Below are 27,855 nucleotides of genomic sequence, written 5' to 3'. Positions count from 1 at the left end.
GGGCCGTGAAGCACCGCCAATGCCGACGGAAAACTGGAAGAAGGTCTCTTCTGGACCGATGAATCAAAATTTGAAATCTTCGGTTCATCACGCTGGGTTTTTGTACGCCGTCGAGTAGGCGAAAAGATGGTTTCTCAGTGTGTGACGTCAAATGTCAAACATGGAGGAGGAAGCGTGATGATCTGGGGCTCTTTTGCTGGATCCAGAGTCGGTGACTTGCACAGAGTGACTGGCACCCTGAACCAAAAGGGCTGCCACAGCATTTTGCAGCACCATGCAATACTCTCTGGTCTACGCCTAGTTGGTCAGGGGTTCATCCTGCAGCAAGATAACAACCCAAAACATACCTCCAGGCTATGTCAGAACTACCTTCAAAGAAAAGAACAAGACGGTAGGCCTCAAATCATGGAATGGCCAGCACAGTCTCCAGACCTAAACCCCATCGAGCTGATTTGGGATGAACTGGACAGAAAGAAGGGTGAAAGCAAAGCAACCTGCAAGTGCAACACATTTGTGGGAACTTCTGCAACAGTGTGGGAAGAACTTTCCAGACAATATTTGATTTCAATTGTAGAAAGAATGCCACGAGTATGTTCGTCTGTTATATTGTAACGAATCTGGAAGCGATGAGCACTCAACATACAGGTCCTATAGAACAGTTATATCGGTAAGTAAGTGTTTTTTAGTTAGGGTCCTCGTCACTCGTTTAAGGGGTGAATAAATGTACATGCACTGTGACTTACTTTGATAGGGTTTTCTTTTATTTTTACACCACTAACATCAACTACAACAACACTCCTTCACCTCGCTTCCTCACACTGACGCCATGGCCTACGTGCGTGTCAGCACGTACATGGGTGGAGTTCACGAAGACACGACATCTCGCTTGCCCAATCCAGTGGGGGGGGGCGTGGACGAGGTGGCCGCAAGTCGGTCAAAGGGCACAGAGCGGGCTCCAAGAGAAGCAAAGCCTCTTCGGGGGGCGGGGAGTCGAAATGCCCTGTCACGCCACCCCCCCGGTCCAATCAACGGCCTTGGCGCCCTTTTTGGCCAATGATAGGGCGACGAGCGCATTCTGCTCGCCAAAACCAGCCAATGAGGGAAGACATAGACCACGACACCGAGGTTCGGCTGAGGGAGGGGGAAGGATAAAGGTCCGGCTCCATTTTTCCAGGAGAGAGAAACTTGTGACAAGAGTGGTGATCACGTTCGCCTGACGCGAGTGGTGATCACGTTCACTTGATCAAGAGTGGTTATCATGTTCACCTGATCAAGAGTGGTTATCACGTTCACCTGACCAAGAGTGGTTATCACGTTCGCCTCGCACGCGAAAGGTCCCCGATGGTGGTTCTTCTTTTGGAAAGCCAGTTTTTTGTCTTGCCAGACTTCGCCCTGCCGGCCTCCGTTCGCCGGGAGCCCGTTTGTGTGGACGCCTGGGCTGCTACAGGTCCGAGTCCCGCCACCCCGCCAGCTCAATGTACCCGCACGAGGCGGACAGGTCCGAGTGCAGGCTCTGGTCTTCAGCTCGCCTTTCCCTCTGAGTTGGAGGCCTCAATAAAGGCTGTGGCCACCAGGTCTGGTGTGTGTGTGTGTGTGTGTGTGTGTGTGTGTGTGTGTGTGTGTGTGTGTGTGTGTGTGTGTGTGTGTGTGTGTGTGTGTGTGTGTGTGTGTGTGTGTGTGTGTGTATTTGTGGGCCCGTCTGTACGTAGGAATTGTACAAGTGCTCTTTGCTGTACATAATTTCATCTATATAGTCAGATAACTCTGCTTCTTGCGTGCCCCCCCCTTTCCCCCATTATAAAGAAATACATTTGTTAGATGTATCAGTTCATTGCTGTGTTTCTTACATTGGCTTAGCATGGCGCGTGTTGGTGAATTACAAAGGCTGTTGCCTCTGTAAATGTGCATTTGGACTGACGGGACTTCGGCAATCATCCGCTCTGGTTGCGCACGGGTCGGGCACGCTAACGGCTCGAATCGTACGAGTGCCATCGAGAGTGTGAATACTCGGTAACTCGCCACGTGGATCTCGAGGCATTTTGAAGATTGGCAAATAACCTTGTACCACGTGGTGGAATTATAGACGATTCACGGTCCGGTAAGGGACCCGTACCCTCGGAGTTTTCCAAAAGGTACGATCTAGATTCCGGTTGTTCGGTGGAGTTGACCCTACCGCCCCACCTTGCGGTCGTGCTCGCAGCCGATACCCGGTCAGCAACAATATCTGCCAAAGGTGGATACTTTGATGAGTCAAAAATTTAGATGAAATTTTGTTCAACAAAACGATTTCATGATTTCTTGTTTTATCTGCAATTGTTTATTTGTTCTATGTTTTAATTTCAGAGTACATTGAAACATTAAGCTGCTTAAATTTCAGTTAAAACTTCAAAAATGGGGGTGTTCTTACACTTTTGACCGATTGTGTACATATATATATATATATATATATATATATATATATATATATATATATATATATATATATATATATATATGTTACGAATTCATGCCCGCCGGCGTGCGAACAGCCGCTTTCCACTAATAGTAGCCGCTCGCCCACCGGACGGACAATTCAGTCATGACCTTCCGGAACAACGCCGGAACAGTCACGGGTGGGTCTTCAACCTCACCATCGCCAAGCCAATTTTTTACCCGCGCAGAATAGGGTCAATCGCCGAATATCGATATACCTAAGTACCCATGCGGGTAGCCTACCGGGAGACCGTACCTCGGCGCAGGTCGGCTTGGACACGAACCGCTCAAGCGGTCCGTTCCATTCTTCAGTGATAACCAAGCGGGTATTATCGCCCGACCTCGCCGGATCCGATTCTATTTACCGGGTATTACCAACCCCAACTCTTCTTCCGCAATGCAAGATGGCATTTCAATGGGGGGAAAGGAGGACGCAACGAACGGGGTACATTCACACATGTACATTTATTTACAGCACGTACACATATACAGCCATGCAATCAATGGGGGAAGGGGACAAGACACGAGCAAGGCAAAAGCACTACAACCGACTATAAGCAATTTATGTACAGAACTTACACAGTTTTTACTTACAGGACATGGCGCCACCAACATTCATTCAAAAGCAAAACCCAAGGAAAATAAAAGACTACCCCCACAGACAGGGTCCGTAGACCTTTATGGCGTGGGATTTGGCAGACCGAACGAATCTCACGAGACCGTTGCAGGTTACCTGCACCCTCGTGGCGAGATGGTGGGCGAGTCGCGACGTCTGTCCCCCACGGCAGCTAGGACAGCCGCGGCTGAGCTCGGCGTTCCACGGAGCCGGCGAGCTCTCTCCGGCGCTCTCCACACGGATGCGCAGGCTTGCGCGACAGAGCTGGCAAAGCGGCGCCTCCCGTCCGCGTCCCTGGTGCCACGCCCGGACTCCCCACCGACTGCGAGCTCCGACGACTCGACCCAAACCACCGAACCCAAGACTCTTCGAAGACCAAGACGACGAAGAAGAAGCCCCACGCACCACCGAAAACCACCACACACACCTGGCGTTCTGCGTGCCCTTATATCCCTCAGTTCCAACACCTCGCCCCTCCCCTTTTATCGCTCCGCCCACCTTCCAGCTCCTGCAGGAAGCTTCCAGAAAATGGGCGTGCCCTCTCGCCCCCCTCCCCGCGCGCCTCGCGGGGGCCGAGAGAATCATTCTTGGCACAGGTCCAGGGAGATTCATTCCCCCAAAATCAGGCCCCCACCTATTTTCACCTTTGACCTCTGGCTGGAATCGCACTTTCCCCACACCAAAGCGCGGGAAAAGCAGGCGGGAAAATCCGCGCACCATCGGACGTTTTACGTCGGACGCGCACCATCCTCTGGTTTCCTTCGCTTCGTAGAGACGTTTTACACTAGCGGAGAGGGCCGTGGTTTGGCGTGTGGAGAAGGGGATCGACAGTTGGCGTAGCGCGGAAGGTGGTTAGGTGATCGTGGTTGTTGTGGTTTGAGGTGATCGTGGTTGTTGTGGTTTGAGGCAATCGTGGTTTTTGTGGTTTGAGGCGATCGTGGTTGTTGTCCAAAATAACGATAGTAAAGAAAAACGGCTATCTCAAAGGATCACAGCCCCGTGACATGAATAAACCCCATTAAACAACGGTGGGGAAATCTAACTGAACACAGACTTATCGATCTAACTGAACTACGGACCTTTATGGTGTTCTGCGAACTTCCACAGCCGTAACAATATATATATATATATATATATATATATATATATATATATATATATATATATATATATATATATATATATATATATATATATATATATATATATATATATATATATGATCATAAGTGTAATCCCCTGATAACTCAATCGATAAAACGTTGAAAGGTTTGTGCAGCATTGCGTAAGCTGACAGCATGCAAATCAATTTGAACAGGCCGAGACGCATGGTGCCTGCTATCTTAGGGATGTCATCTGGATCCACAGGAATCAGATGGTATGCACAAATGAGGTTGACCTCGGAGAAGATTGCAGCACCATGGAGTGTAGTGGGAAAATCCTGAATGTATAGAATGGGGTAATGGTCTGGAGCAGTCACGTTGTTTATGGACCAGTACTCCCCAGGTATCCTTTTGGGTTCCATGTGTAACGGTGAAGCCCAACTGCTGTACGATGATCTGATGATCCCATATTGTAACATATAGTCAAACTCTTAGTGGGCGATACAAAATTTATCGGGTGCAAGTCCGCGAGCACGCCCTTTTTTGTATACATTGTCGAGGCTCGTATGAGAACTAAAAACATAACCGCCGTCCAAGCTGAAGGACATGTTAAAAATCCACCCTTGGTCTCGATGTGGTGTGATCTGATGCTTGATGGGCTGCATTGTTGCCGATGGGCATGTTATGGACGGGAAGTCAGAAAGTACTTTTCTGAAAAGCGCATGTGGATGTGAATGGAAGACACGTGATATTCAGCGAGGAAACGGTGTATGCTTTCTCGAGAACATGAAGCTGTGTCGAGGCATCCAATAGACGGCATGTTTGACATCGAAAAGGAAATCTAAATGAGGTTAAAAATCCACACCGAAGATAGAGTATCTGGTGTTGGCAATAGCAAACAACCACGGAAATGAGCGACGCAAACCCAAATCAAGCTGAAGGAGATGTTCTCCAAAAGTAGCCATAGCACTGTTGTTGGTGGCATGTAATGAATATTCCTGTCTTTTTTTCTGTTCAGAAGCAGAGGTGGAACAATGCTCACCTCTACCCCTGTATCCCCAAAAAAACAAAGTCCACGAGAATAATCCCCAAGGAAGAGAAGGAGACTGACGAAAGCTCAGGTGAACTTGTTGTCATTGGTTGTTGGCCTCGTCGTTTTTTTGCGGATGTCACGAGCACGGTGCTCTACATTAATGAACTTTAGCAGTGAAGGTCATGTGGAACAAACACAAATCTGGAATGTTCACGGAAGGTGAAGGTGAACATTGGTGAATAATCACTTTAAAATTTTAGTATCCAGATCTTCGCCACAATCTAATCAATTCGTCCTTGTCACACACCCAACCGGTTCACCAAGTACCGTCCATAAAGTTTTGAGATATCGTGCTTACAGAGACAAACAGACGTGAATACATAACCGCCGTCCACCTTCGGTGGTGGAGGTAATAAACAGTGGTGAAAATGTAACCTCCATCCACCTTAAGTGGTGGAGGTAAGAAAACATTTTCTTTCCAACCTTGGGTTTATAAAGGGAGGTGTTACTAACATCTGGACAAAACAGCAAAAATGTGGGAAATAATCCAAGTTTAACTTTTATATAAATGATGAAAGTCACAAGATCACCACAACTCCATATAGACAATGTCTACAAACATTTTGATGACCCAGTTTCCCTCGTTTGGGATTTAAAATCAGTGCAGAGCCAAGAGGCTCCTTCCCCAATCCCTCCACCCAATGCAGTTCCGATGTCTTGTCCAGACCTAGTGTATATCGTGTGGGATGAGAAAGAGACAAAGCATCTGAGGCCGAGGTCATATCTGAGATATGACCTCATATCATATCTAAAGCGTTCCAGAGTTGAATTTCTTGGCCACTGTTTTAACGGTTCAGGCATCCATCCACTTGAGGAGCAGGTGTAGATTATTCAGGATTTCCATAAGTCATCTCAACGCAAACTACGAGAGTTTTTGGACCTCTTCAACTTTTACTGTCAATTTATTCCAAATGCAGCCACAAACCTGAAGTCGCTGAACGAGATACTCGGAACTGGTAAGCAACTTGAAGTGTTCCGATGGTCGTAGGCAACCTTGTCAGCCTTCCACACCATCAAAGATGCAATGGCCAAAGCCTCACTCCTGATTTATCTGAGGCCAGAGGCACCAACAAGCCTGATGGTAGATGCGTCTGAGGTCATGGTGGGTAGGCCCTTCACCAGTTTATCGATGCTGTCTGGTGTCCATGTCCTTCTCAAAACCACTGAAACTAAGAGTGGAAGTACAGCACCTTCGATCGGGAATTACTGACTGTATACCTTGTCATCAAGCATTTCCACCACTTCAAGGCCAGATCATTCTCTGTGCTGACTATCCACAAACCGTCCGAGGCTCACTAATGTGTTTGCCTCTGCACGTCTTATGAATGCCTTATTAATACCTCCATGGATTTTCTAAATGGTTTCTTACTACTCTGTTCAGTTTCATTTTCTACACATTACTGTTCCCCAAGTTCACTCAAATGAACCAAATTTGGGGTGGCGGCACACATGTAAAGCAGATAGATGGAACACGTTTCTTACCTTTTTAAAGATTTATAATGAATATGTGGGAAAAGGTGGAAGGAACAATCAGTTCGGAACAGTTCAGGCAAATCAACAGACAAGAGCAAAGAGATGGGAACATGCAAACAATTATGTACAATTATGAAAATAAATAAATAACAACGATCCCACACGAGGCGCAACAGATTGCACTTTCCCAAATATAATTGCAGGCATGGGCTTCCCTTTGTGATGCGTAGAGTGTAGAGTGATGGTGAGTCCATTATGGAAGGAGGAGCGAGTCGACGAGAAGTGCCAGCAACGAGTAGAGTCCAAGAATGAAGAAAGGCAGCCACGAGGACACCAGAGAATGAGGAAAAACAGAGAGAAAGCAGAGAGCAACCTTCTTTGTCCCCAAAAGGTTCCACTCACTTAGGACGTGCACCAAGAACCAGCCCTCATGACCCTTTGGACGTTAGTTCTTTCAGCTTCTCCAAAGCCGGTCTTCTGGACCTTCCACACTCCGAGAACACCTTTTCCTTCCACGTGCCTGTCATTGGTTTCCAAATCATTATGGGAGGTCCTATCCTACAGGCCATCCCACCCATGGGGCACCCCCCCCCCCAAAAAAGTCCTTTCCCCTATTTTGTGGCTTCGCAGCACACCATGTCGCCATGGCTGGCACACAGACAGATAGTGACGGTCCTTTTGGAGTAGGCAGTGCTTTCCCTGTGTGCCTTTTTGTGAAAGGAAGTCCTTAACTAGCCCCACACGCAAACAAGAGGCGTTTACGGATACGATACCACCCTGACTATACTGCGAGAGTTTTTGGACCTCTGAAACTTTTACCGTCAATTTTAACCCCCCCCCCCAACACTTTTCCACATTACAGAGATAATGTTCGAAAACGTATCGATGGCCCAGTTCCCCTTGTTTGGAATTTAAAATCAATGCTGAGCCAAGTATTCTTTCCCTAATCAGGTCAGGTCAGGAATGGAAGGATGCGCCAGAGCAGCGCATCACTGCGTCCACTTTCCGCCGGTAATCCAGGGGCCTCCGTCTGACCATCCCCCGGTAGATGCGTGGCCCATCCCATCTCCTTGAGATGCTGATCAACCTGCTGCAACCACAAGGCACATGGTCGACCCATTGGCCTCCTCCACTCACGAGGCTCCCTCGCTGAGAGAATCTGATGAGCAGGATCAGCGTCAGGAAAACGAGCCACATGTCCATACAGCCACAGCTGACGCTCACGGACTATGCAGGTAACAAATCTCATTTGAGTCTCTCTTAGAAACTGCTCGTTGGAGACAAAGTCCGACCAGGGATAGCCAAGGATTCTCCGAAGAGAGCTGGTACGAAAGGAATTAAGTCTCCGTCTCAGAACCCTGGTCAGAGTCCAAGTCTCACATCCATAGAGCAAGACTGCAAGCACCAAGGACCTGAAGACTTGGACTTTCATCCTCCTGTACAGGTACCGGCAGCGCAACACCCCATGATCCAGTGAATCCATGACTTCCCAGGCCCGACCCAGACGTCTGTTGACCTCTGGCTCACAGCAAGCCGAGACATGAATATCACTACCAAGGAAAGTGAATCCCTCCACGACCTTAACATCTTCACCACAAACAGGTACAGACAGGATAGTGGTATCCAAGATGTCACTGAAAGCCTGGATCTTAGTTTGGACCCAAGAAACCTGCAATCCCATTGGCTCCGACTCCTCATTCAGCACCTCGAGGGCCCCCAAAAGGATATCCAGTCTCCGCAAAGATGACTGCATCATCGATGAAATTGAGGTCAGAGATCTTGACATTCCCAAACGATGCAACACAGCTTGATCTCTCCGACATCCTCCCCAGAATCCAGTCCATACAAGTGCTGAAAAGTATGGGGGCCAGGACACAAACCCTGACAAACACCAGTAAAAACTAGAAATAAGTCAAGGATGGAAGCACCACATCTCACAGCACTCTCAGTAGCACCCCACGAAGACCAAGAATCCTCCAGAGGACATCCCGATTCACTGAATCAAATGCTTTACAGAGATCAACATAGGCTGCAAGCAGCCCCTGCCAAAACTCTCGTCTGTGTTCGGTGAGCACCCGAAGAGCAAGGATACGGTCAATCGTTGACCTCTTTGGTGTAAAGCCTGACTGCTCTGGATGCTGGTGCTCAAGCAGATGGTGGCGAACCCTATCAAGAATTATCCGAGCAAAGACCTTGCCCGTCACCGAGAGCAGCGTCACCCCTCGGTAGTTGTTGCAGTCTTGGCGATCACCCTTCCTATTCCAGAGAGGGACAACAAGGCCCCTCTTCCAGTCAGTTGGGATGATGCCTTTATTCCAGGCAGAGCACAGAACTACATGCAATGACACGAGTGCAGCATTTCCACCAGCCTTGAGAAGTTCAGCATGGATGCCACAGATCCCTGGAGCTTTACTCCATTTCAACCTGTTCACCGCAACCTGTGTTTCCACAAACAAAGGTGGACCACAGTTGATTGGAAGGTCAGTACTAGGGATTGTAACACCCCTGACATCCAACTCGACAGCTGATGGATCAGCCTGGAACAACCGCTCAAAGTAACCGGCCCAGCGGGCCTTCACTTCCGACTCCTCTGTCAAGAGCCCACCACCCTCTGCTCTAAATGCAATACACCGAGGGACGGGCTTGGATGAACGCAATGTGTGAATTCCCTTGTAAGCAGGATGAGAATCATTTCGACCACAGGTGATGCTCTACCCCCTCACAGATTCCTTGCACATAGGCCTCCTTGTCCACCCTTAGTGCACACACAGTTTTACGCCTCAGCTCCCTGGAAAGCTCAGCTCTGCCATTCAGCCTGGCCGTGCGACGCTGGGCAATGGTCTCCAGTGTCCCTTGAGAGAAATAATTCTTCTTCGGCCTCCAGGGAGTTCCGAGACATCTACCAGCAACATCAAGGACGGTGGTCTTCAAGGCACTCCACAACTCTTCAGGATCCCCCAAAGCACCCAGACCCCCCCCCCTAAAATCTCCACTCAGCCTGTTCGCAAACTCCTCAGCTACCCTCTCATCCTTGAGCTGGCCAACATCCAGCCAAGGCTGGGATGGTGCCATTCTCCTGGATTTAAGGTGCAACTTAAGAGTTGCTACAACAAGCCGGTGGTCACTATTGAGGAAATGAGCACTCCAGTGGACCCTGCAGTTCTGGATCATCCTCCAGTGACCATCAACGAGCACATGGTAAATCTCCATTGCCACACCACCAGCGTTGGAATACCAAGTCCAGCGATGAGCTTGTGGGTGCTGAACCCATGAACTGGCCACCCGAATTCCATGACTTCTTGCAAAGTCAAGGAACTTTGTGCTATTCTGATTCACAGTCCCAGACCAATGGGGACAACACACGTCTCATAACCATCCCTATCAGTTCCAGTCAATGCATTGAAATACCCCAAGACAAAAAGTGTATCTCAACTGGGGCACTGATCAACCACAGACTCGAGCGTGGCACAGAACGCGTCCTTCACGGTGAGATCACTCGCCTCGGTCGGAGCATATACAGAGACCAGGGAAATGACACCCAAGGAGTGACGAATCCTTAGTCTCATAATATGCTCATTGACTGGTGTTACCTCAATTATCATTGGAGTCAGCTTATTGGACACAGATACAGCTGCTGCTTGGGCATGGTAACCATCAGAGCAACCAGACCAGTGGTAGGTGTAACCACCTGCCATGATCTCACCGCAATCCGGTCTCCGAAACTCAGAGACTGCTGCAATACCGATGTCCAAACGCTTGAGCTCAGATGAAACAGAGACAGGTGATCAGCCTCTCTTAGGGATAGGACATTCCAGACACCTCCCTGAAGGGACCACCTCAGGTTAACCCAAGGAGACCGCCGTCTGGTGGATGACACCTCAGTACCACCCTGATACTCTCCAGCAATCTGACCCGGGAATGTTACCCCATGGTTTCCCTCCTATCCTCAAAGTTTGGGGGTCCAGAAAGCTTTGCCCCAATCCCGTCGTCCGGAGAGCTGCCCTGCGAAGGGAAGCTGCACATGAGGTACTCCTACGGAGTTGGTTTTCAGATTTTTTTTTTTTATGCTTCTGTAATGTTTTGTGGAATGAAGGGTTTTACGGTGCCCAGAGTGCAAATCCTGCCACCAACCTCCTCATAAGAAGTAACCCAACTGCAGGAAGACGTCCGCAGACACAGTTGGGCACAAGATATGGATGGCCGTTCGCTCACAAGGTGCTCCTCCGCCCTTTGACAGGTTTTGTTCTTCATCCTGATGGGTGTCCATATCATACACCCTCCTCACCAAGAAACTTGTTGGGGGAGACGGTTTAGTCTCCGCCAACCTGATCGTGGAATAGATTAGTACAGGTTTACATAGTACCTGCAGCAAGTCACAGATCTAATCTGACCTGACCTGACAATAATGGTTCCCTCATCCCTCCACCTAATACAGCTCTTATGCAATGTCCAGACCTTGTGTGTATCATGTGGGATGAGGAACAGACAAAGCTCGTGAAATTGCATAGCCATTTACCACAGAAAATGTTGCATGATCACCAACATTTCATTGGAAAAGCTGAATGAGAAATTTGAATTTACTCGAAAGAGCTGGGATTCCGTTGGCCCCAGCAGCTATACCAAGGCATGGTTTGGGGTTGCCGAGAATGAGGAAAACATCCTCGACGAACCCTAACTGAGCATTCTGTAGGTCTGAACGAGATATTCAAAATATGAAATCAATATTGTTAAAAGTGGATAAATAAACGACACAGAAACAGATGCCTTTTATCAGACCTCCGGGATGATTGTTTGTTGTAAAAAAAAAAAAAATAAATAAAAAAAACAACTAAAAAAACCCACAAGAAACACATTTTCAACAAAAAGGCTGGTGGAAGACTTTCACAAGAGGAAGAGGAAATGGGCCACAAACCAACATGGAGATGTAAAGAATGAACGAATAACAAGCATGCAACAAAAGCAAACAGGAACAAGGTGGGATAGGACAATATGAATCGAGAGCTGTAGGAATTGTTTGATAAATAAATGGTGGATGATGATCTTGAAGACCTGTATGGAGGGATAAGATTGTATTTGGGTAGGGAGGTGAAGACATTTTAAAACATTTCTTCATGCAAGAAAAGTTATTTAAAGTTGTATCAGGCTCTTAAAATGAAGATGTCAAAAAATATTTCAATAAATCACTTGATGTGGCATGCTGAACCCACCGAGACCAGATTTTCCTGCACAAAAGGGGAGAGCATGTGCGGTCGGATGGTGACCATTATATCGCTGAACGCGAGCGCCGGGATCATACCAGTGTGGTCTCTGTCCTTTGCAGCGAACGCCTGCCTTGCGTGCTCCAGCTGCAGCTCCTGCGTGCACAGAAAACAATCCAAACAAGATCGCCAAACCAGCATGGCACGTTTTGTGTCAAAAGTAAGGGACAACCTGAACAAAGGTTAATAAGCATTTTGTCATTCCCATCTGAATACGTAGCTCATGCTGCTGGGATCCCATGTTCAAATCTTTGATCCATTGTCTAATAATAAGTGTGGTGACATCTGCGAGTGTCCTGTTCTACATGTGATATATGTACTCGCTCCTATGTGAGCAATATATGGCTACAGAAAACAAAGGCTTGTTTAATGTAAAGCTGGCGAACATGCCTGTAGGAACTGTGTGAACTCAGCATAAGTGAGCTTCTTGCTGCGCTTCTTGCCAAAGTGTAAGTGTGTGAATTCTGAGTCCCAATTGAAGGGAATGTGCTGGTGAATGGTGGTTTGGCTGAATATCTCCTTCACGCCATCTGCAGGATTGGACAACAGGTTCAAAAGTCAAAATACATTATTTTTTATCAATACTCTGCTAAAAAGCAAAATAGCCTGTTAATATCCATATACAGAGAATAATTCTCATAAAACTGAATACTCTTCAGCCAAACCTGCACTTAGGAAACTGTCAATTCAACATCGGTTTTTCTCGACATGTGTGTACAAACGATGAAGTTGTGGAGTTGGCAACTCGAACTTGAGTTGCAAAATTTTGCGACTTGCCGAAATTGACTTGAGACTCAGACTTCAGATTTGGTGTCTGGGGACTTGCAACTTGCTTGCGAATTACATGCGACTTGAGTTTATAATGACTTGTTGACAATGTTCAGAAAATAATCATTGAATCAACATCGAATTAAAAATCGGGTTGAAAATAAATGGTAATGATTTTCAGTTGTTGGCATGAGCAGTTTTGTGAATGATGACATATACGGTGTTGTGCACATGTGCAGCGCGCCAGAGCTTACAGCCGGCGGATCGCATACCGTTCTCCATTAAGGATAAAGGGGGTGTCCACTCTCCAGACAGCACAGGTGGCAAGCACCAGTCTTACCAGCATGGCATCGTGGAAAGCACAACTTTATTTAAAGCATGAACATTTGTGCCGAATCGGGGAATCTTGGCCCCTGTCCCCGTGCACATCCCAAGCCGATAAATAGCAAAACTGTGCATATATTTACATGGGGGTGGGGGGGGAGCAAGAGAGAGAGATATAGAGAGATATATAGAGAGATATATAGAGAGATATATAGAGAGATATATAGAGAGATATATAGAGAGAGATATAGAGAGAGATATAGAGAGAGATATAGAGAGAGATATAGAGAGAGATATAGAGAGAGATATAGAGAGAGATATAGAGATAGAGATAGAGATAGAGATAGAGATAGAGATAGAGATAGAGATAGAGATAGAGATAGAGATAGAGATAGAGATAGAGATAGAGATAGAGATAGAGATAGAGATAGAGATAGAGATAGAGATAGAGATAGAGATAGAGATAGAGATAGAGATAGAGATAGAGATAGAGATAGAGATAGAGATAGAGATAGAGATAGAGATAGAGATAGAGATAGAGATAGAGATAGAGATAGAGATAGAGATAGAGATAGAGATAGAGATAGAGATAGAGATAGAGATAGAGATAGAGATAGAGAGAGAGAGAGAGAGAGAGGTTTAATTTGGGTGGAAACTCAAAATCATAATTGAATTGAGAAATTTATGAAACCTCCTACCCACCATAGGACACCCACTGGGACCCCAAAAGGTTCCACAAAAAGCTTTGCGAGGCGAGCAACAAAACTGGGAGTAGTTTGGGGATGAACAGACAGACAGACAGATAGGGCACCCATGGAAAGCCCACGGGCATAAATATGTAAGACATTTGGACATCTTGTATCAATGCTGTGTGTAGAGTTTTACAAAATTGGAACTGGCAATTTGTCAGATCCAGAAATGATGTAACAGACACAATATGTGAATAAATGTCCATGAACATGTGAAATACAGTTTGTAATGTGCAATTCCACATGATGTAAAATATGACCAAGATCTCAATCCCCCCCCCTCGCCCCCTTCATGTCTCCACTCTCTTCCACACCCTCTCTCATCATACACAGTCCACAGGGGAGAGGGGGGATGGGAAAAGGATCATGCACAGGGGAGAGGAGGGAGGTAGGGTGTGAGGGGTGGGAGAGGGTATGGAGTGACTGACTTCTACCTTGACTTGATTGACTTGGGAGAATTGACTTGAATGACTTACTTATGACATTCATTTTTCAACTTGAAACCATCAAATACACATCACTTCACAAATTAAAAATTCCTTAAAACCAAACATTATTAATAAATATTGAAGTCCATCGTTAGTCCACATATTCAATGTATTCCAAACAAAGTTTTTTTTAAAAGTATTGTTTAATTATATAGCTGAAAAGGAGTCATCACTCGCCTGAAATAAACCATAGATATACTGTATATAGACAAACATTCAAAATGATGATTATAAATTTCCCAGCAAGGAACCCGACCCTCACTTTTCTACTCTCCCTCCCTCTCTCGACTCTCCCCTTTGTTACTCCCCCCTCCCTCAACCTCACTGCATCGCGGCCGACCAGATACAGTAAAAACAGCGATTATAACTAATTCCCGAGCAGGGAACCTTACCCTTGCTCTTCTACTCAAACTCCCTTCCATCCTTCCCACCTCCCTCTCCGCCCCCCTCCCTCTCCCCATCGCCGCATCGTGTCTGACCAGATACATTAAAAAGGTCAGGTCAGGTATGGGAGCATGTGCCAGAACAGCGCGTCGCTGCGTCCACTTTCCGCCGGTACTCCAGGGGCCTCCGTCTGGCCTTCCCCCAGGCAGATGCCAGGCCCATCCCCATCTCCTTGAGATGCTGGTGAATCTGCTGCAACCACGAGGCACGTGTTCGGCCCATTGGCCTCCTCCACTCACGAGACTCCCTTGCTGAGAGAATCTGGTGAGCAGGATCAGCGTCAGGAAAACGAGCCACATGGCCATACAGCTGCAACTGACGCTCACGGACCATGCATGTTACAAATCTCATCCGAGTCTCTCTCAGCAACCGCTCGTTGGACACAAAATCTGACCAGCGATAGCCAAGGATTCTCCGAAAAGACCTGGTACCAAAGGAATTGTCTCTGTCTCAGATCCTTGGTCAGAGTCCAAGTCTCGCATCCATAGAGCAAGACTGGAAGCACCAACGATCTGAAGACTCAGACTTTCGTCCTCCCGCACAGGCACCGGCAGCGCCACACAACAATGATCCAGTGAATCCATGACTCCCCAGGCCCGACCCAGACGTCTATTGACCTCTGACTCACAGCCAGCAGAGACATGAATATCACTGCCAAGATAAGTGAATCTCTCCACGACCTCAACCTCCTCACCACAAACAGACACAGACCTTTCCAGAGAGGGACAACAAGGCCCCTCTTCCAATCAGTTGGGATGATGCCTGTGTTCCAGGCAGAGCACAAAACTGCATGCAACGTCACGAGTGCAGCATTTCCACCAGCCTTGAGAAGTTCAGCATGGATGCCACAGATCCCTGGGGCTTTACCCCGTTTCAACCGGTTCACCGCAGCCCATGTTTCCACAAGCGAAGATGGACCAGTTTATTAGAGGGTCAGCAACAGGGATTGTAACATCCTTGACGTCCAACTCGACAGCTGGGGAATCAGCCTGGTACAACCGCTCAAAGTAACCGGCCCAGTGGGCCTTCACTTCAGACTCCTCTGCCAAGAGCCTACCACTCTCTGCTCTAACTGCAGTGCTCCGAGGGATGGGCTTGGATGAACGCAATGCGCAAATTCCTCTGTAAGCAGGACGAGAATCACCTGTCCACAGGTGATGCTCTACCCCTTCACAGATTCCTCGCACATAGGCCTCCTTGTCCACCCTTAGTGCACGTACAGCTTTTACGCCTCAGCTCCCTGAACAGCTCAGCTCTGCCATTCAGCCTAGCCCTGCGACTCTGGTCAATGGTATCCAGTGTCCCTTGAGAGACAAAATTCTTCTTTGCCCTGCGGTGAGCTCCAAGACATCCACCGGCAACATCAAGGACGGTGGTCTTGAAGGCACTCCACAACTCTTCAGGACCCCCCAAAGCACCCAGACACCCCAAATGTCCACTCAGCCTGTTCGCAAACTCCTCAGCTACTCTCTTATCCTTGAGCTTGCCAACATCCAGCCGAGGCCGGGATGGTACCATTCTCCAGGATTTAAGGTGCAGCTTTGGAGTTGCTACAACAAGCCGGTGGTCAGTATTGAGGAACTGAGCACTCCGGTAGATCCTGCAGTTCTGGATCATCCTCCAGCGACCATCAACGAGGACATGGTCAATCTCCTTTGCCACACCGCCAGCGTTGGAATACCAAGTCCAGCGATGAGCTTCTGGGCGCTGAAACCATGAACCAGCCACAATAAGTCCATGACTTCTTGCAAAGTCAAGAAACTTAGTGCTATTCTGGTTCATATTTCCTGACCCATGGGAACCAACACACGTCTCATAACCATCCCTATCAGTTCCAGTCGATGCATTGAAATCCCCCAAGACAAGAAGTGTATCTCGTCTGCGGCACTGATCAACCACAGACTCGAGCGTGGCGTAGAATGTGTCTTTCACGGTGAGGTCACTCGCCCAAGTCGGAGCACAGACAGACAGAGACCAGGGAAATGACACCTAAAGAGTGACGAATCCTTAGTCTCATAATACGCTCGTTGACCGGTGTTACCTCAATTATCATTGGGGTCAGCATATTGGACACAGCTACAGAAACTCATTGAGTATGGTAACCATCAGAGCGACCAGATCAATAGTAGGTGTAACCACCCTCCATGATCTCGCCGCAATCCGCTCTCCGAACCTCAGAGAGTGCTGCAATACCGATGTCCAAACTCTTGAGCTCAGATGATAACAGAGACAGGTGATCATCCTCTCTTAGGGATAGGACATTCCAGGCAACCACCCGAAGGGACCGCCTCAGGTTAACCCAAGGAGACCGCCGTCTGGTGGACGACACCTCAGCACCACTCCGACACACTCTCCCGCAATCTGACCCAGGGATGTAACCCCATGGTTTCCCTCCTTTCATCAAAGATTGGGAGTCCCGAAGGCTTTGCCCAAATCCCGTCATCCGGTGAGCTGCCCTGCGAAGGGAAGCTGCACAGGAGGTACTCCCACGGAGTGGGTTTTCAGATTTTTTGCGTTTTTGTGTTTTGCGGAATGAAGGGTTTTACGGTGGCCGGAGTGCAAATCCTGCCACCAACCTCCTAATAAAAAGTAACCCAACTGCAGGAGGACGTCCGCAGACACAGTTGGGCACTAGATATGGATGGCCGTTGGCTCACAAGGAGCTCCTCCACCCTTTGATACATTCAAAACAGGTATTAAAATGTATTTTTGTCTAAAATCGCCAATATTCATTGGATTTTCTCACGTTTTGCAAAACTGAAACTTAAACCATCTTAGCGATGACAAAAAATGAAATCAGATGTTGAATTAGAGTTAAGATAAAGCCATGAGAGTGTAAGAAAGTGCAAGACTTATAAAAGAGGCTACACGGAGCAAACAAAATGGTGACGATTTGATTTTGAAGCCCCTCCCAGAAAGGACAGACCAAATGCTAGAGATTTCACAGTATGTATAATATTATATATAGGGTGTCCCAAAAAAATATACAACTTTTAAAATGCTTCGTTTGATCCTAAAAAAAGCAGAAATTTTGTCACTAATGCTTCATTTCTTGTTGCAGAGACCCTGAAGTTTATTTTGATCCCAAGCAAGCGCCAGAAAAATGCCAAGACTGACCGTACAACAACGGACGAAAATTGTTGAACTTTGGCACCAGACGAAAAGTGTCATACAGCTGCAACGTCTTCACTCGAGACATTTCGGTATCCACTTGCACCATGCACCAAACTTTCAGACAATAAAGTGCACCATCGCAAAGTTTACCAATGTGCGAACCATCTGTGACCTTCACAAGGGTCACGGTGGTCGGAAGAGGACAGGTCGTAGTGAAGAAAATGTGGAAATGGTGAGACAGGCGGTCGTTCAGTCCAAAAAAATCGATTCGACGACTTTCTGCTGAGATAAACATTCATAAGAGCACCGTTCAGAGGATCCTTCGCCAAGACATTCATGCTTTTCCCAACAAAATTCAAACGGAAACGGTGCTTACTGATCAACAGAAACGCAAACGACTAGACTTTGCAAATTGGTTCTCAGAAAAGTTGGAGGAAGATGTAGATTTCCTCAAAAAACTTCACATGACGGACAAATGCCATGCTCACTTGTCCGGGGAGGTAAGCAAGCAAAACTTTCGGTTCTGGGGAACTGAAAATCCTGGTAATGCATCAACTGAACTGGTGCCTCGATCTGTCACCATGTGGGTGGCGTCACTATGTGGGTGGCGGTTGGTTGGTATGGGATAAATGGTCCATACTACATTAAAGATGACCAGGATGCACTTGCACAGTAAACCAGAGGAACTATCGCGAAATTATTCAGGAATTCTATCTGCCTGAGCTATGTACTCAGGGCCGTAGGAGAATCAACCTGATCCAGATGAGAACCCAGTGGTTCCAGCAGGATGGGGCACCGCCCCATACAGCCAGGGAAACGAGGCGTTTTTTCAACCAACATTTTGAGGGCCGCTTTATCTTCCTCTACGAAGACGTTGAGTGGCCACCGTATTCCCCTGACCTTACTCCTCCAGACTTCTTCTTGTGGGGGTATCTCCAGGACAGGATATATGGAAACCCTAGGCCTCAGACTCTCGATCAGCTGAAGGAAAACATCCACCGAGAAATCCAGAACATTCCTCAGGAAACGTTTCCCAAAGTGATGGAGAACATGACAACGCGTTTGCAGGCAATGATCGGACAACGTGAGCCTACGTCGAACATGTGGTCGAAAAGAAAACGATTCTATACCAAAATTTAAATTTTGGTGGCAATTTTCCAGAACATTCCTCAGGAAACGTTTCCCAAAGTGATGGAGAACATGACAACGCGTTTGCAGGCAATGATCGGACAACGTGGAGCCTACGTCGAACATGTGGTCGAAAAGAAAACGATTCTATACCAAAATTTAAATTTTGGTGGCAATTTTGATATTGGTACAATAAACTTCAACCTTTCAGCTTTCTATCCAGTGGGGCAACTTTGCTAAATATAGCATAACAATTGTGCATTTTGTGAGGAAAGCACCAAATTTGGCACACGAGTAGCCTATCATATTATGAACATATTTGGATATTGGGCCATCTCAAATTTTTGATGGCAGTGGAAAATGGCTGCCACAGCCATCAGCGGCTGAATTTGAGATGGCCCAATATCCAAATCTGTTCATAATATGATAGGCTACTAGTGTGCCAAATTTGGTGCTTTCCTCACAAAATGCACAAGTGTTATGCTAAGTTGCCCCACTAGACAGGGCAACTTCGCTAAATATAGCATGCACGCACGCACACACACACACACACACACACACACACACACACACACACACACACACACACACACACACACACACACACACACACACACACACACACACACACACACACACACACACACACACACACACACAGTTTATATCAAAATTATCATGAGGACATTTTATGCAAACTTTTCAAAACAAGTGTTACTCAAATAAAACAGTGACTTGGAAAATACTCAAACAACAGAAAACCAATGAAATACAATCTGGTGAGAAACACCAAACAAAAGCAACAACATGTAGGATTACCTTCAAGTGGCTCAACGAGTATGGAAAACAGTGTTCCTATTGAATGCAAATTTGTAAAATGCTGGCAAAAGATTCAATTAGAATTATATAAAAAAAAAATAACCCAGTATTAGCAGAACAATTTCAAGATAGAACAGTCTGACCCTAAAATAATTGAATTTGAAGAGAAAACAGCTATTTTTACTTTCAACAATGTTGTTTGCTTCTTCAGATTCCTGAAGTTTTGAATGGCTCAGTGGAGTATTTAAAAAGACAAACAACAACCACAAAACAGACATCGTTTTTGCCCACAATGTCTCCATTAAAACAAGATGAAGTTAGAACATACCAACAGAAGGAAAGATCCTGGAATCACGAAGAAACAATGACATCCACCTCATAATCCCCACAAGAGGCTTGTGTGTTTGGTCATTACGGACATTACTTGAGTTGTGCCAATATCGGTTTATAAAGAAGGAGGATTGATGATGTTAAAGCGTCGACAACAGGTAATGAGTGTGAGACATCTAAAAACATGTACTTTCTGCACTCACTGAAGTCCACTTCTCCTTTGCCCTGTTTATCAAACAGCAGGAAGGCCACCATGAAAAGTGCATCAGGAGCACAAAGCACAGATTCAAAAGCGAGGAACTCTTGGAAGGAAATGAGCCTGGAAGGGATGAAATTACAATGGACAAAATGTGTTGCATTAATTATTTTTTTTAATGTGATCAGTTTCACAGATATTTCATAAATCAAATAAGTATACAAATATTATAAATGGCCCCTGTAAAATTAATATCTTGCACATCAAGCATCACTCGTTTCATCATCGTGCCACATAGTCGATTCATGAGTGGATGCTAAACCATTACGACTAACAGATAACAGTAATGAAGAAACAACATGGTGAAGCTCACGTTTTTAGGGTTCTGGACTGGGCATGTACATGTCAAATGGAAAACAAAACAGCCCAATAGGGAAAAAGATTTGTTCAACAGAGAAAAGGTTCCTAACTTTTTTTGTCATTCTAATGAAATGCGATGGAAAGAGATGTGAATGAGTGATGTTCTACTCTTCCAAAGCCAGCCACAGACTGCACATCCTTCATTTTCCAAGTCATTCCTTGAAAAAAAAAAACATGACTAATCATGACTGCACCGAGTCATTTCAAAATCCAGGCTTATCAACCACCTCCATTCATCTGTATATTTTCTCCCATTTGTGTAACTGCAGCTTTCTTTCTTTCCCAGCAGTTAAAATGCAATCTTTCCTCTTGGTCTTCAAACAGGTGATACATCACTATCTAATTTCATCCTCCATAATATGCTCAATTTTTTCTCCCTCCATTAACCCTCACACAACCAAAACTCTTAGTTGCATTTTAGTGAGTCCCTTTCTCCCCCCGCTTCCTCCTCCTCTTCCTCCTTTTCCTGTTCATTCAATCATTCCCTTGCTTGTTGTGCCAAAACTGTGGTCCCACTACTACTGCTAATTTATTGCCTTTTTATCCTCTGCCAAATCGGTTTTCCACAAGCCGAGATCCTACATCTAAAAAAAGAAAAGAAATAAATTTGCTTATCAAACTGCCAAGTAAGTTAAAAACAAGCAACATCCATCTATAATTAATATAACAAGATATGTTTCTCTCAAAGCCAAGTCACTCTCTTTCAATTAACATAACAGAAGTGAAAATAGTTACAGCATCAAAAGGAGGGAAACATATATTGTAAAAACAAAACGAAAATGGTGCCATGCAGTCAAAAACAAGTAACATCCAACTACATATTATACATATTCTATTTGACCTACGAGCAAAATTACCTGTCGTTACCCCCTTCCTTCCACCCGTTCCCCTCCTTCATCCCACCCCCAGCATCCTCTCACCCCACATCCCTCCCTCCAGACACCAACCTAACCCTTCTCCTTCCTCCTCTCAGCCCACTCCACCCCTCCTCCCACCTCACTCCGGACCCCCACCTCACCTCTTCCCCTCCCTCTTCCCCCACCGCCCCCTCCCTCCAAACTCCCACTGGATTCCCACAATTAAAATTATTTTCCACCACATTGCGAAATAGAAGTATTCAATGAAAGTAATAATGTCATACACAACGACATTTTAGAAAATTACTTTAAAATCAAACTCATGAGAATGTATGAGATTATATATATATATATATATATATATATATATATATATATATATATATATATATATATATACATATATACATATATACATATATACATATATACATACATACATACATACATAAACGACAAATATCCATGCATGGACGATATGAATCCGGTTCCTATAATTTCCTATTAACACAATTAGCTAGTGGCAGCCATGGTTATAACACACAAACAGACACTTCTCCTTTTACCAAAAAATGCAAAAATCTCAGAAAATTACCTCCGCCACCGAAGGTAGACGGGGGTTATGTTTTCACCCCTGTCTGTCTGTTCACAGGATATCGGAAAATGTTATGGATGGATCAGGGTGAAATGTGGTGGACAGGTTGGGTGTGGGACAAGGACAAATGAATTCAATTTTTGTGAAGACCAGATCCAGATCCAACAATATTTAAGTGATAGGGCCAAAAAAACGAACGATATATAGCATGATATCTCATAAAGTTATGGTCGGATTCAGATGAAACTTTGTGAAGATGTTAGGTGTGTGTGATGAGGACAAATTGATTTGATTATGGTTAAGGTCTGGATGCAGATCAAACCGATCAGTGGGATACAAAACGTAAATTGTTCAGCCTTGCGGAGGTATGCACTCTACTTTCTGTTGTGGGTTCAGAACCAAACAAAAAAATGTATATTTATAACGGCACTCAACCCCCACCCTCCTCCCAAACATGATTAGTAAATATCATCATTTAAATCTTACCCTGTCCATCGACAAGCCCCAGATATGACATTCCCATTGGTGTTAAGAAGCATGAAGGTTTGGGTAAAACGCACCATGTATGAACTGTTGGCCTTTCACGGTCCCATATCGTCAGGAGTTTTTGCAATATTGACCGCAACATATTAACTTTTTGGACAAGTTGATCAGGAAGTTCTCCAACTGTTTTGTTGTGCAGAGGCACACCCCTGCAGAGGTTTACAAGTGTTTCCAGCTTCTTTAAAAGTTTGTTGAGTCATTTTATTCTACAATCCTTCACTGGCAGGCATGAAATATGTCCATCAACCCCAAATGATTTTGTCATGAGAGGTTTCTGAGCATGTGCGCTAAGCAATCTTGGGTGAATTACGTCATTTACCATGTGTCGTATTATATGTTGCATTGTCGCATGCAAAACTATTTGAGGACGTCAAGATAAAGGTAGTCAGCAATGGCCAATAGGGAAAAAAAAAAAAATTGATTGGCACAATGGAATCTTCACCAATAATGTTGTTTACCCAGAGGTCCTGCAGTGACACCATTCCAGGGAACCACTGGAGGGCAACTGCAATTCACATTTCAGATATCTCTAATTTAGAAAGAAACTGCATTTCATTTGTGCATGGATATGTATTCACATATTACAGCACATCATTTTTGGATCTGGTGAATTGCCCCAGTGCCGATATTTGAAAACTCGACATGCAGTATCTATCTCAAGATGTCCTAATGTCATACATGTCTATGTCCGTGGTGTGTCCACGCGTTCTGGCCACATAAAAGCAATGCATCATCAGAGATGAGTATCAATATGGATTGCTGTGTTATTATACAAATCATTGCATCCACAAATACAAGTGTAAAATATGGATTTGCTGTGCAAATACATGAATCAACATATCTATAATATATATATATATATATATATATATATATATATATATATATATATATATATATATATATATATATATATATATATCGATACCTCAGTAATCTTAACAGTCAGTGACTATTATGTTGTCAAAGGACATTCCTATAAAACTCCCAAAATATTCTATACCCCCTTGCAAACAAATTCCCTCACAACAGCCCGGTGGAACCTGGTTATCTGCTCGTCTGTTATGAACACAGTCATCAAAACAGCATGCAATTCCTTCACAGCCTCACCCATCCTTGCTCGTATCCGCAATTCCAGCCAGAGTCTGCACTGTACGAGAGTTGTAGGTGCGCTCATTATAAAGGCCCAAGTAGCGCAGCACAAAGTCTTCCGGAGCCATGAAATGTTCCCCATCCTGTACGACGCTTGCATACTGTGAAAGGGGTAACATTCAAATCATAACTGTGGAATTAAGAATAATTTCTTTTAAAAATATTGTGTCCTTTGTTGCTTTAAACATCAAACTGCAAAAGCAGGTTGTAAAACAAAACAAAACAAAACAAAACAAAAAACGTTATATATGATGTTGCAATGCTGGTTGTAAAATGAACATACTTGATGTTCGATTGCCTAAACAATGAATCATTTTCAGCTTTATAGCAAATGCGTTTTTAAAAATTCCAAATGTAGTTTGTACAAAGCTTTGTCTGCATTGGGTTCAAAAGGAATTCTGCCAAAACATTTTGTTTAGCTTTTTTGTTTTTTCACTTTAGCTCAAAATTATATTGAACAGATAAAACAAAAGCATTGTTTCAGCAGAATTAAAGGTGGAACATTTTTCACTTATAACCACAACATGAAAATGCATGATTATGCCATGGAAGCCCTCTTTAAAACAGGTAGCAATGTCATCTTTGCAATTCCTTCACTGCTTGTTGAGAAGTTGTCTATCATGATTCAATAATGGAGTGGTGTGGAGGAAACATTGCATGCAATTCCTTCACTGCTTGTTGAGAAGTTGGTTGTATCACGATTCAATAATGGAGTGGAGTGGAGGAAACATTGCGTGCAATTCCTTCACTGCTTGTTGAGAAGTTGGTTGTATCACGATTCAATAATGGAGTGGAGTGGAGGAAACATTGCGTGCAATTCCTTCACTGCTTGTTGAGAAGTTGGTTGCATCACGGTTAAATAATGGAATGGAGTGGAGGAAACATTGGGTGCAATTCCTTCACTGCTTGTTGAGAAGTTGTCCATCACGTTTCAATAATGGAGTGGAGTGGAGGAAACATTGGGTGCAATTCCTTCACTGCTTGTTGAGAAATTGGTTGTATCACGATTCAATAATGAAGTAGCGTGGAGGAAACATTGCATCGCTTTTTGTTTTGCAACATGGTTATATATACTGCAATTGGTCATCACAGAAAGCATTGTGGGATAAGGGTTTTTCATAGGACAGCAAACAGCAGACTGTCGACACATTACTGTAGCAGAGTGTTTCAGGTGAAGTGTCAATGCATGTCAGACACCAATATGAACGAGATTCAATGAAACTGGTGTCTATCACTATTCTGGAGCAAAGTCCCAGCTCCATTCTGAAGCCAATTGTGATGTTCCTCTAACAATGCCTGATATTGTTTCTCATCCCAAAATCAAAGGCCGAGCTAAGAGCATATTTGACATGTCGAAGGCCAGAGATAAATCCACATTAAACAGCATACAGTGCCCAACAGTGTGGCTGATCACCAAGATAAATATTAACTACCCAGAGGATTGTCAGATATTTGTTAGAGAGAGTAATTACGCATAGTAATACATCGTAGTGTTCTCCATAATAGTCGGTAGTTTATAAATACATACTAAACAGTGTACTGCTGGATGTTGTTTTAAGAGTCTTCAAAAAACAAAACAAAAGCGATTTAACTTTTTGTTTGGAAAAACAGCTTTATCAACTAAAAAGTAGAACTGTATTTTTTTTTTCAACAAAGACTTTTATCCCCTTTTGTTCAGAGATTCTTGCCATTGTTAAAACTGATCATGGAATCCTGCCATCCTAAAAATGTAATGTTCAACTTTACTGTGAATCAGACTGGCAACAAATTCATTCTCTGCTGTGGTTTTTTTTTTGTCATTGCTTACTTGCTCTTACTCTTGCATGGTGCTTAGATGATGCAACCAAAACAGGCAAGTTCAGCAGAAACTTTCTCGTGAAGTAAAAACCTCACAAGAGTAAGAGAAAGTCAGGATATCAATGGTACAACTGTTGTTGTTATTACTTAGGCCATTCATGTTTCAATGTCCGTCATAGACGGCAACGGACTTTGTTGACCTAATTCGGCAAGGAATTTAAAATTTGATCAGGGTGCTCTTGACAATCCCCAACATGTCTTTTGTAAAAGAAAAAAATAGGCATCATCAACATCAAGCAATAACCAATGCTGGCAGATACAGTGGGGAGAACAAGTATTTGATACACTGCCGATTTTGCAGATTTTCCAACTTCCAAAGCACGTAGAGGTCTGTAATTTTTATCATAGGTACACTTCAACTGTGAAAGATGGAATCTAAAACAAAAATTCTGAAAATCACATTGTATGATTTTAAAATAATTCATTTGCATTTTATTGCATGAAATAAGTATTTGATCACCTACCAACCAGAAACAATTCCGGCTCTCACAGACCTGTTAGTTTTGTCTTTAAGAATCCCTCCCATTCTCCACTCATTACCTGTATTCACTGCACCTGTTTGAACTCGTTATCTGCATAAAAGACAGCTGTCCACACTCAATCAATCAGACTCCAACCTCTCCACAATGGGCAAGACCAGAGAGCTGTCTAAGGACATCAGGGACAAAATTGTAGACTTGCACAAGGCTGGGATGGGCTACAGGACAATTGGCAAGCAGCTTGGTGAGAAGGCAACACCTGTTGGTGCAATTATTAGAAAATGGAAGAAGTTCAAGATAACAGTCAATCTCCCTCGGTCTGGGGCTCCATGCAAGATCTCACCTCGTGGAGCCTCAATGATCATGACAAAGGTGAGGGATCAGCCCAGAACTACACGGCAGGACCTGGCCAATGACCTGAAGAGAGCTGGGACCACAGTATCAAATAAAACCATAAGTAACACTACGCCGTCATGCATTAAAATCCTGCAGCGCACGCAAGGTCCCTCTGCTCAAGCCAGCACATGTCCAGGCCCGTCTGAAGTTTGCCAATGACCATCAGGATGATCCAGAGGAGGAATGGGAGAATGTCATGTGGTCTGATGAGACCAAAATAGAGCTTTTTGGTTTAAACTCCACTCGCCGTGTTTGGAGGAAAAAGGATGAGTACAACCCCAAGAACACCATCCCAACCGTGAAACATGGAGGTGGAAACATCATTCTTTGGGGATGCTTTTCCGCAAAGGGGACAGGTCGACTGCACCGTATTGAGGGGAGGATGGATGGGGCCATGTATCGCGAGATCTTGCCCAACAACCTCCTTCCCTCAACAAGAGCATTAAAGATGGGGCATGGCTGGGTCTTCCAGCATGACAACGACCCGAAACATACAGCCAGGACAACTTAGGAGTGGCTCCGTAAGAAGCATCTCAAGGTCCTGGAGTGGCCTAGCCAGTCTCCAGACCTGAACCCAATAGAAAATCTTTGGAGGGAGCTATGCCTGGTGTTGGCTTAATGGTTAGGGTGGTGGGCTTAGGAACCGAGTATCCTGAGTTCAAATCCCACTCGGCTGTTGAATTAATACCAGGTGGGGTTGACTCTGCCTGTCATCCTTCCGAGGTCGGCAAAATGAGTGCCAGCTTGCTGGTATCCTGTGTCGGAGTGGCGACCCGTCCAGGATTGTGCCCAATAGCCAAGGAGACTGCTTCGGCAGCACCAACGCTCTGCACAGAGTATGGTCCCAGTGGATGGATGGAGGGAGCTGAAAGTCTGTGTTGCTCAGCGACAGCCCCGAAACCTGAAGGATCTGGAGAAGATCTGTATGGAGGAGTGGGCCAAAATCCCTGCTGAAGTCTGTGCAAACCTGGTTAAGAACTACAGGAAACGTCTGATCTCTGAAATTGCAAACAAAGGTTTCTGTACCAAATATTAAGTTCTGTTTTTCTGATGTATCAAATACTTATTTCATGCAATAAAATGCAAATTAATTGTTCAAAAATCATACAATGTGATTTTCAGGATTTTCGTTTTAGATTCCGTCTTTCACAGTTGAAGTGTACCTATGATAAAAATTACAG

The 27,855-nt window shown here is 44.9% G+C and overlaps 1 protein-coding gene across 1 annotated transcript in view; it reads right to left on the bottom strand.

The window, feature by feature from the left end:
* The window catches only part of SLC25A13 (solute carrier family 25 member 13), a 153,652-nt gene that overhangs the window by 91,597 nt on the left and 34,200 nt on the right, over positions 1-27,855 (bottom strand). Inside the window, exons 3-6 of the mRNA XM_085890459.1 lie at positions 23,901-24,043; positions 20,383-20,498; positions 12,406-12,545; positions 11,965-12,111 (exon numbers count right to left, since the gene is read on the bottom strand). Of these exons, the coding sequence (XP_085746585.1) occupies positions 11,965-12,111; positions 12,406-12,545; positions 20,383-20,498; positions 23,901-24,043 (546 nt within the window). The remainder of the gene's footprint in view (positions 1-11,964; positions 12,112-12,405; positions 12,546-20,382; positions 20,499-23,900; positions 24,044-27,855) is intronic.

Source organism: Eptatretus burgeri, chromosome 8 (assembly GCF_056783735.1).
Source record: "Eptatretus burgeri isolate ZD-2024b chromosome 8, Ebu_testis_v1, whole genome shotgun sequence".
NCBI lineage: Eukaryota > Metazoa > Chordata > Myxini > Myxiniformes > Myxinidae > Eptatretus > Eptatretus burgeri.
Note: the sequence above shows the minus strand (reverse complement) of the source record. Positions and strands in the feature narration are given on the sequence as shown.